This window comes from Phalaenopsis equestris, unplaced genomic scaffold, assembly GCF_001263595.1.
Source record: "Phalaenopsis equestris unplaced genomic scaffold, ASM126359v1 Scaffold000212, whole genome shotgun sequence".
Classification (NCBI taxonomy): domain Eukaryota; kingdom Viridiplantae; phylum Streptophyta; class Magnoliopsida; order Asparagales; family Orchidaceae; genus Phalaenopsis; species Phalaenopsis equestris.
The window spans coordinates 472,335-482,962 of NW_018164654.1; the positions used below are offsets into that span (position 1 = coordinate 472,335).

Consider the following 10,628-nt stretch of genomic DNA (forward strand, 5'->3'; position numbering starts at 1 on the left):
TTCATGAGCTTATTATTTTATTTATTTTTAAATTATTTTTTAAGAACATGGCGGCTCTAATAAAACCCTTTTTACCAAAACAATAACATAATCTGATAATATTATTTTTGACCCCAATCAGTTTTTATCCGCATTACAAAAAGCGCAATTTTTAGTAATTTCATAGGTTGATTATTTCGGTCCAAATTAGCGGTTCGAATCGGAGAAGTGGAAAAAGCAATGCAGGAATAGAAGCACGAAGAAAAAATGAAGCGTGTTTTGTTTTTATATAGTTTTCATTAGAAAACTGACGCTCTCCATTTACCAGACCAAGGAGTCCTCTACTCCCCCAACTTGGGAAAGACGAAGCTGACAGAGGAGACGAGGAAGCAGGGAGCCCGGAGACAGAGCGAGAGAGTCTAACCCTCACTCCTGCTGTAATCCGTAATCGGATCCTCTCTCTTTTTTTTTGGAACGAAGGAGGAATGCATCACTAAGCTTTCACTCGCTCTCGTTTCATCGTTGCAAGACATACTCCTCTTCCCACCATCTCTTCGTCCTCCTCCGATCTGAACCCTAACAATTAACAACTTCTTTCCGGCGATGGCATCCTCTGCTGATACTGCCTCTTCCCCTCCCTCCGCACAGGAAATCACCAATGTTTCGTCACCTTCTACGAAAGGCGACGACGCCTTGGTGCCTGCGTCGGTGATACCGGAACAATCTCCGCGGAAGGCATTCGTTGGAACGCAGTCGCCACGCTCTTCTGCCGGCTCGGATCATGGCGGAAGTGGCAATGCTGCTGAGGTTTCACCCATCATCCGGAGGAAGAAGCCAGCTTGGAACGTTCCATCGAATAGTGCGATCGAGGTGGCATCCGTCATGGACACTGCCTCTTGGCCTGCGCTGTCTGAATCTGCAAGGGTTTCGCCTAAATCGTCTCCATCTGACTCCCTCAGGACCCTTCCCAACGGATCAATCTCCGCTCTGTCGGTGAGATCCTTAAGAATTGGTTTAATTTGAACCAATTTTCAACGACGACGGAGAGAATTAGAAGTTCATATAATTTATGCTTAGTTGTCGTTTTGTCGTGTGCTAGGTTTCCTTGGCGTCATCTTCCTCCGCGAAGCAACCTTCGAATAATCAAAACCTGAACTCAACTCAGGGTTCCCCGTCTTTCCGCGACAAGAGCGTGAAGCACGGAGCTGTTACTGGTGTTGGTAGTAGCAACTCTGGGGTAGCTAATGTTGGAGAGGCCATGTCATCATCCTTGTCAGTCTTAACAGAGGCAAGCCAGTCACTGCCTGGCAAACAACCCTCTTCAGAAAATTTTCCTAGGGGCCTCCCAAACCAGAACAACAGCAGCAGTGATAATGAAAGGGATCATTACACTAAGACCGGTGGATTTTCTCCTCATTCCCATCGGGGCAATGATCACCAGCGGAATTATGCCGGAGGCAGAAGGGGCAGCACTGGCCACCATGGAAATTATGGTAACAGGGCCGATGGGGATCGTGGAGGTTATGAATGGAGTCATCGGAATATTGGTAGAGGTGTCCACATGCAGCAGTTGCATCAACAGCGAGGTGTTGGTTCATACCCAAGGGCTCCATCTGTAGCAACAGCGCCCTTCATTGCACCACCTCCACCTGTTAGACCTTTCTCTAATCACATGGGATTTCCAGGTAAATCACAAATCATCCTTTGTTGGCAACATTACCCGCTCAGTTTGTATTATCCTATTTGATGAACTGATTGGCTTGACAATTATCAGATTTTCAATCTCCCATTTACTATGTTGCTGCACCTCCGTATCCTGAGTCCCTGAAAGGCGTTCCATTTGCTTCTCACCCTGCTCCTACTCCACAACTAATGTATTTTCCTGCAGTTGATCCTCAGCGTGCTATGTTGCTAAAACAAATAGATTATTATTTTAGGTATGCATAGAAGTTGGTTTCCGTTCTCTTGTGAATAGATATTGCTGTGAAGCTACACATCTTTATGCTAGGCTTGTGGAGGAGTTGGTAGAGAGACTTCTCTCCAACCAGGAGACCCAAGTTTGAAGCACACTCTAACAACTAATTTTTAACTTAGTTGTCATTAAGGCTCAACTTCTCCCAAAAAAAGGTTACATATCTTTTTTGTTTCCTTGTCAGCCCGGAAAATTTGTGCAAAGATTTATACTTGAGGCAAAATATGGATGAACAAGGCTGGGTTCCCATATCCTTGATAGCTGGCTTTAATAGGGTGAGTTGTTTGCCCTTCATCTGTGTTGTTCATTATTAAATTTTGAACCATTTTTTTTGTTGTGGAAAGTATTATGCACATGAATTTTTTGTAATACTTGTGGCACATGATAGTATGCTAGATTATTGATTTTTAAGAACTAAGTCCCAAAATATGGTCTTCATTGTAAGATATTTTGATTAAAAATAAATCATTTTTTTTAAAATCTATTCTGCTTAATATTGGATAATTGCTATTGTCATAACCTGTTCGGTAGGACTAGTTGAAAATCAATTGTAATATCATAGTTAGTGACGGAGGTGTGAAGACAGGAGGCGGGAGCGGGAAGCCTAAATCGACCAATTAGACCAGTCTAGAAGTGGAGTGGAAGTTCGACTGGCCTCGTGGGGGTCTAAAATTTCCTCCTAGCATATTTGGAACCACCTTAGTCACCTAATAGTATTTATTGGTGTTTTGTATGTTCTAGGTCTAGTTTTGCTTTGAGATTTCTGTCAAGACAGCCTTCGACGTCTTATTTTACCCTTTTAGGGTTGCATTTGACGACGAGAAGGTGCTTCGACTGTAACTCGTTTCGAGATGGTGTGTATTATTCTTTTTATTGATTGCTGTCGCCATCCCTACCTTCCCGCCTATTGTCCATAACCATCAACCGCCCCTTTCCTGCTTGCTATCGCCTTTCAACCTTTCACCTGCTTGCTGCCACACCCTTCCAGACCACTTGCTGCCTGTTGTCTCACCTTCCTGCCCCCTTCCCTGTTGGTGTGCCCCTTTCAGCCACTTCCGTACATGTAGATGCCCCTTCTAACCCTCTTTCAAGTGTTGTCCAGTCGCCGGACAACCTTTCCTTAGTTGTCTCGGGGCCACCCAACCATCTACCGTTCTCAATTTCCACCACCTTGACCCGCAACCCACCAACTTCGAGCCTCACCTTAGGGGATATTTGTGTTTGCGTCGTAGTTTTCCTATTTCAAGTGTCATTGCTTGTAACCCTATTTGCTTTAGAATAATAATATTTGCTTTTCATATTTTGGTTTGGGCTAACTATTGTATGGTAAGTTGATGAAACTAGAGTCAATAAATAAGTCTAAATTAATGATAATTATTCAGAAACAATATGATTAGAACATCAACCAAGCCATGCCATGCTATAAATGAAGCTTAACTATAATAAAAACTATTCTAAAAGGTAAGTTATTATAAAGTTAATTTAATAACATAATTTTAATCACCTTCCTTAGATACTTGAAAGATAAATCTTGAAACACTTTCAATGATACACGACCAAAATAAAAATCATGAAAAAGAAAAATATGTGGGTTTGAAAGAAAATAAAATTAATTGGTGAAACCTACTCCTAAGGAATAAACAAAGTCATAGGGTATAAATATGCTCAAGAAAAAAACACGAGTAATAATTTAATATTATTTCATAAGATCATAACAAGCATAGAAAAATAGTTTGCACTCGTATGTTAAATTTTATCACATATGAAAAAAATTGATTGTCCACAAAATTTATAAGAAAATGTATGTGAAATGATAGTCACTGTGTTCAATTGCTAAATCATCCTTTTCCATGCATGCCATATTCATACATCTAGTAATATATCTTGAACCATTTATTATTATTACATTTCATACATAATTGGTTATTTGCCACCCTTGATAGGATGTTGATCTCATAAGATTGTAGTTTTACTCTTAAGTATTTTGATGATTATCAGCACAATTTAATGGAGTTAATTTTACTGACATATTTCTCAGCAGATTTGAGTAATAATATTGCATTTAATATTATAAATATGATAATTCAATTGTTACACATAGACTTTGGTGAATGATGTATCTGAAAGTTTGTAAGGATTGCTCTTGTACATAAAAATTAAAAAAATCAAGCTAGCAGAAAAATTGAAAAGGCTAATGCCGCAACATTTAAAATATATTTTGATGTTTTTGAGTCCTTATATTCAATTTTGGTATACAGATCGTTGAGACAATCAACACACATGTGAGCTTAAATGACAAATAAAATTTATTAAAAAATTAATGCAATTTTATCGCAATTGATTGTAATATACGATACATATTATATTGCACGTTGTATCCTACTCATATATTTGTAGATAGTTCAATTTATATTAATTAAGAAAGTTTTCAAAATTAAAACTAATCTTACTGCACGATGGTAATCATATTAAACGTTTATTACCAATCATTTTGCATGATATGGTAATCATATTAAATGTTTATAACATATCGTACTATGCAATACATTTTATATGACATGTTGTGTCTCGCTTAGATATTTGCAAATAGTTCAATTTATAAGTCAGAGGGGCTACCTAGGGCTCACCGAAGGAGGAGTCGTGTTGTGTGACAGAAGGAGAAGGAAGAGGAATGCTTGCCTATTAGGGATGAAACTAAAGGTAGTAGACACTGACTTCGATTGTGAACGGTTTACCTGGGGAGCCGATGGACGCATACAAAGGAAAGAAGATTGATGATGTGTGCAACTTGCGCTTCTCCATGCCAGAGAGTGCTTAGGAAGACGACACTACTAGTGAAACTTGTTTCTTGGAAGATCTCGCACAAGGAGTACTAGGAGAAGGAGAAGTCAAAGGAGGAGGAAAGTTCGTGCGGGTTTTCCCTATTCTGTGAACTACCACGCTTGATCTGCCACGAGTGGCTGAAGAGGGAGGAAATCAACTCGCCATTAGTATTGAAGTTGAGTCCTCATGCCTAGTAGTAGAGGAAGAGGAGCTCGATCCCTATCAGAGGAGAAGAACCTCGTGCGTGCATGCGGGAAGAGCAACTGACCAAAGGAAATTTAGGCAAGTTAAGGTATAATTATATTTTAATTAATGAATTATATATATATATATATATATAAACATTTATTCATTAATTATTAATAATAAGTGCATTTGAAATCAAGAAGAAATAAAAAAAATAAAGTGATTCAATTTTAAGATCGAGATAACTAAGGTAAATGTTAAGATTTATTTATTTTAATTAATGAAGCTAATATACATATTGTGTACTAAAATATTAAAAAATATTTTTAATTAAACATTATTTAAGCTATAAAAGTTCAGTTTGTATGAAAAAGAAGAAAATTATGAAATTAAAGGTGAGTAATCATGTTCTTATGCTATAACAATATTTTTTCTTATTCTAGACTAAATGTATTTATTGTTATTGTCACTTGTTATATTGAAATTATTGTAAACTCACGATTTATGTTCCTAATGAATTTTTATTCATATTGTAGGAATAATGTGTACTCAACATTGTTTAAATTATTAGATATTGAATGTTATACAAGTATATTGATTGCTATACAAATGAAAATGAAATAATCATTATTATATAGTGATTTTCATAGTATGCTTTCATGTGCATATTTGACTATGATGATGTTCATCACTTTATTGTGCTAGCAGTGGAACACTAAGGTTCCCGTGCATGAAATGAAAAAGATTATTGATATTGACATATCTTAATTGACATAAATTTTAGACGGTGTTCCTATAACACTTTTACATATATAAAATGATATAAATATATTACTAATATATAGTAAGACACATTGAATTTTCTGAACTTCATGAAAAATCATATCTGAAAAAGTAAATTGTCTGATGCTTTTAAATTGATTTAATTTTATTTCTGACTAATAGGCATATCATTCTCTTTCTAATACGTTACCGTAGTTTAGGAGTTGTTGAGTATTCACTAGTTTTATTTAGCTTACTATTTTTTTAAACTATCATTTCAAGTTTAAATTATTTGATTAAAAGATGAACAATAAAAGCTAAAATTTTTATGAAAAAAGAGAACAACTAGTAATGAGGTAAATTTAACTGTATTGATTTAATTTATTTATTTTAGCAACTCTTTTATTTGTTAAATGTTATTTATAGAACATGAATATATAAAAATTTAATTTCCATCGTCCGACTGTTTGTACCCGCTATGGTTAATTCCAAGCGTCAAATCTAGTTATGACAAAAATGATGTAAAAAAAAAAGTTTAAAAATTATATAATGCAATATTAATGCAAAATTAATGAAAGAACCAATATCATAAGTTTAAAAATTAATTAATGCAAAATTAATGAAAGAACCAATATCATAATTACAAGAAAATTTTATAATAAAAAAATTAAAAATTTAAGCTAAAATTAAATAAGTAATTGGTTTAAATTCAGACAAATTGATGCATCCGAGATTCAGAAAGAGGGAAATGTCGTCCAAAATGGAGAAGTATCACATAATTTAAATATGAATATAAATGTCCTGACACATGATGACGATGATGATTGAATTGATTTTGGAGTCCAAACTTCAGTGTAGTGGGGGTGAAGATCTACTTTTGTTTAAGATATTTCAAGATCGACGTCCACCTTTGTTTAAGAAAATAAAGATCTAATTAAAGCGGCGAACTAGGTGATGCGAATTGAGAATATATTAGATAGTATGACTTGTTAGGATTAAAGAAGAGTGCCATTAATTATATTTGTGTTTGATGGAGAAGCTAAAAGATGGTGGAGTGGGCTATGTGTCTATGCCATGATGAACTAGGAGACATACCCGACGTGATGGTATGTTGGGAGGAGTTCGTGGAGTTATTCGGAGAGTGGTTTGTATCCATATCTGATTGAAAACAAATGTAAGATAAATTTATTAGGTTGGTGCAAGGAGAAAATATGATCATGCAGTATGTAGCAACGTTCATTCCATTGTCAATGTATGCCTCACAGTTGATAGCTACTGCAAAAGTGAAATGTTATATATTCCTTTCGAGATTGAATGATCGATCAAACAACCATTTGTGCCATTGAGGATTGATGATTATTCGGTGTTAGTGGAGCAGGCTAGATGAGCTGAAATTGATTATCAGCTTATTTAAAAGCGTAATGAGACAAAAGAGAGATTATTAATGAAGGTGAGCATGTGGATCAATCAAAGGGATTTAATGTTAAAAAGCTCAAATTCAATTCTGATAGATTCAGTGGTGGCACTTCTCGTAATAACGTATTCACTTGTGCCAAACAAGGAAGACAACATCAAAATGAATGTTTGATGGGCTCTCATACATTTTAACTAGTGTCGTCAGCCTGGACACATAGCTATATTTTGAACTTCACTTGGCCAAGAAACATCAGAAGAACATACATCAGTTGGAGTTCCTTCACAGAAGACTACAGGTGGGCAAAAAATGATAGCGTCTACAACTTCTGCACCTACTCAAGTTCAACCAAGATGAAGTATTCTACTTTAAATTTATTCTCTTACTAGCAGAGAGCCTGAAGAATCTGCTATTGATGATGTTGCTAGAGATTGATGCATGTTGCTTCATCATATGTTATAGGAGTGTCATTTTAGTGTGTTTCTTTTCAGAGGATGTGTGTTGTGTTGTTGTTATGTTACCATATTTCAATTATTTTGGAAAGTTTAGTTATGTTATGTCAAACTTTTATTTTATTATATCTATGTTTGATCTTGTTGAACGAGATTTAAATTTTTTCATGAAACTTTATAGGTACTTTAAGTTTTACTTGCTTAATGAGAGGTGATTTGAGGCTTGGAGAAGATTTTGCGAATTTTCAGAAATAAATTTTATAAGGAGAGATTGTAATAACTAAAAAAAAAGTAAAAAAAAAAATCTTAAGTAAAATAAAATAAATAAAAAAGTAAAAAAAAAAATCTTAAGTAAAATAAAATAAATAAAAATGGAAACGGTGGCAAGGGTTCAATTCCGTCACAACAATTTGGTTATTAGGAGTGACTTCCGTTTAAACCAGAGGAGAAGTGAGAAAGACAGAAGTGTAAGAAGAGAAGAAGAAAGAGAGAAGTCAAAGGAGCAACTTATGGCTTACCGAAGGAGTCGTACCATGCAAGAGAAGAAGAAAGAGAAATGCTACCTACAAGGGGCGAAGCTAAAGGTTGTGGACATTGACTTTGATCCTGACCTGAGGAGCAGATTGATGTATACGAAGGTAGAAAGATCGACACTGCAAGCTTGTGCTTCGCCATGCCAGAGAGTGTGTAGGAAGAAGGCGACACTAGCAACAGTGTCAAACTTCTGCTTTGACAATTCCGCACCAGGAGCTGGGAGAAGAAGCCAAAAGAGGAGGAAGGTTCATGCGGTTTTTCCCTGTCGTGTGAGCTATTGCGCTTGATCGGCCACAAGTAATCGAAGAGGGAGGAGATCGACTCACCATTAGCATTGAAGTCGAGCCCCCTTGCCAAGTAGAGGAAGAGGAGCTCGATTCCTATCAAAGGAGAAGCTCTTTTGTGCATGCGAGAAGGGAATCCACAACAACAACAACAACAACAAGCCTTTATCCCGCTAAGTGGGGTCAGCCACAAATATTTTTGCTCCATTCTGTCTTATTGAATGTTATATTTTCATTTAGTTATAATAGATTAATATTTTTTTTATACAATATGCCCCTATATTTTTTGGTCTACCTCTATTTTTCTTAACATGAGTCGAATCTAAAACATTTACTCTCTTAATTAGATCATCAGATGTACGACGTTTAATATGACCAAACCATTTAAGATGAGTCTCTCTAATCTTGTTTGAAGTTGGAGCCACACCTACCCTTTCATGGATAGTATCGTTTCACATTTTATCTCTGTGTCAAGCCACTCATCCACCTAAGCATTCTCATCTCAGCAACACTTAATTCTGTTTTATGTTTCTCTTTTAAAGACCAACATTCTGCCCCCTAAAGTATTGCAAGTCTCACCAGCATCTTATAAAATTTTTCTTTAAACCTAAGCGGTACTTTTCTATTACACAATACGTCGGATTTATTGCTCCAGTTCAACCAACCAACTTGAATTATGCTAATAATATCTTCATCTATATCACCATCACTTTGAACAATAGACCTGAGAAATCTAAAACGTTCACCTTTTAATGATTTGACCACCCATAGTTACAACTTTGCCACTAGAGCTACTACTACTAAAGTTACATTCCATGTTTTTAGTTTAGATCTACTCAAACGAAGGCCTTTAGACAAAAGGTGTAACAATAGGCCTGAGAAGGGCAGTCTACCGAAGGAAATTTAGGTAAGTTAGGTATAATTATATCTTAATTATTGAATTATATATAAATATATATTACTTACATATTAGTAATAAGTTCATTTAAAACGAAAAGAAATTGAAGAAAGGGAGATTTGGTTTCGAGATTTAAACAATTGAGGAAAGTGTTATGGTTTATTTATTTTAATTAATGAATCTAATATACATTTTATGTATTAAAATATTAAAAATATGTTTAATTAAATATGATTTAAACTATAGAAGTTTAATATGGAGGTAACAAAATAGAAGTGCGATAACAAATGTGAATACTTATGTTCTTATACTATAGTAATATTTTTGCTTCTTTTAGACTAAATATATTTACTGTTGCTATCACTAGTTATATTGAAATCACTGCCAACTCACGCTTTATGATCATTTTAATTTTTTGCTTATATTGTATGAGTGATGTGTACTCAACATTGTTTAAATTATCATAAATACTGAATTTTATATAAGTATATTGATTGTTATATAAATGAGAATGAAATAATTATTATTAGATAATGATTTCCATAGTATGCTTGCATGTGAATGTTTGGTTATGATAAAATTCACTCTTTTATGGTACTAGTGAGAAATGCTAAGATAGTCATACACGTAAATGAAAAATGTGATTGATATTGATGTCTTAATTGATATAAATTTTAAATGATGCTTCTGTAACGATTGTACAAATATAAAATGATATAAACATATTATTGATATGGTAAAACACATTTAATATTATGAACTATTGTGAAAAATCATATCTAAAAAAATAAATTGTTTACTATTTTTTTTTAATTTTAATATCTATGATTAGCATGCATATCATTTTTTTTGTTACGTTACTGTAGTTTAGGAGTTTAAGTATTCACTAATTTTTTTGACTTATTATTTTAAATTATCATTTCAGGTTTAAACTATTTGATTAAAAGAATACTACAAGAGATTTTTTTTAAGAAGACACAGACAAATATTAATGAGGTAAATTTAACTATACAACTTTAATTTACTTTCTTCAGTGGCTTTTTGATTTGTTAAATGTTAGTTTTAGAAAATTAATCTATAAAATTTTAATTTTCACCCTTTGACTGTCTTTATCTGCTCTGGTTAATTTCAAGTCTCGGGTCAAATCATAACCCTTTCTTTGCTCTCCTGTAATCCCATGCATTCCCCATTGCTGTCACAGACATTTCCGCTAACCACGCACCCCCCACCCCCCCTCTTAAAAAAAAACCACATCCATCACTGGTTGTTTTCTTGCTATTCCAGCCACTAGGACCGCCCCCTCTGCAACCTTACCGCTTTCCCT

General features: G+C 34.7%; 1 protein-coding gene across 1 annotated transcript in view; it reads left to right on the forward strand.

Moving 5' to 3' along the window:
• Positions 1-279: 279 nt before the first annotated feature.
• Positions 280-10,628, forward strand: part of LOC110023125 (la-related protein 1B-like) — a 24,189-nt gene continuing 13,840 nt past the window's right edge. The window contains exons 1-4 of the mRNA XM_020722377.1: positions 280-972; positions 1,079-1,664; positions 1,754-1,916; positions 2,136-2,226. Of these exons, the coding sequence (XP_020578036.1) occupies positions 583-972; positions 1,079-1,664; positions 1,754-1,916; positions 2,136-2,226 (1,230 nt within the window). The 5' untranslated portion in view covers positions 280-582. The remainder of the gene's footprint in view (positions 973-1,078; positions 1,665-1,753; positions 1,917-2,135; positions 2,227-10,628) is intronic.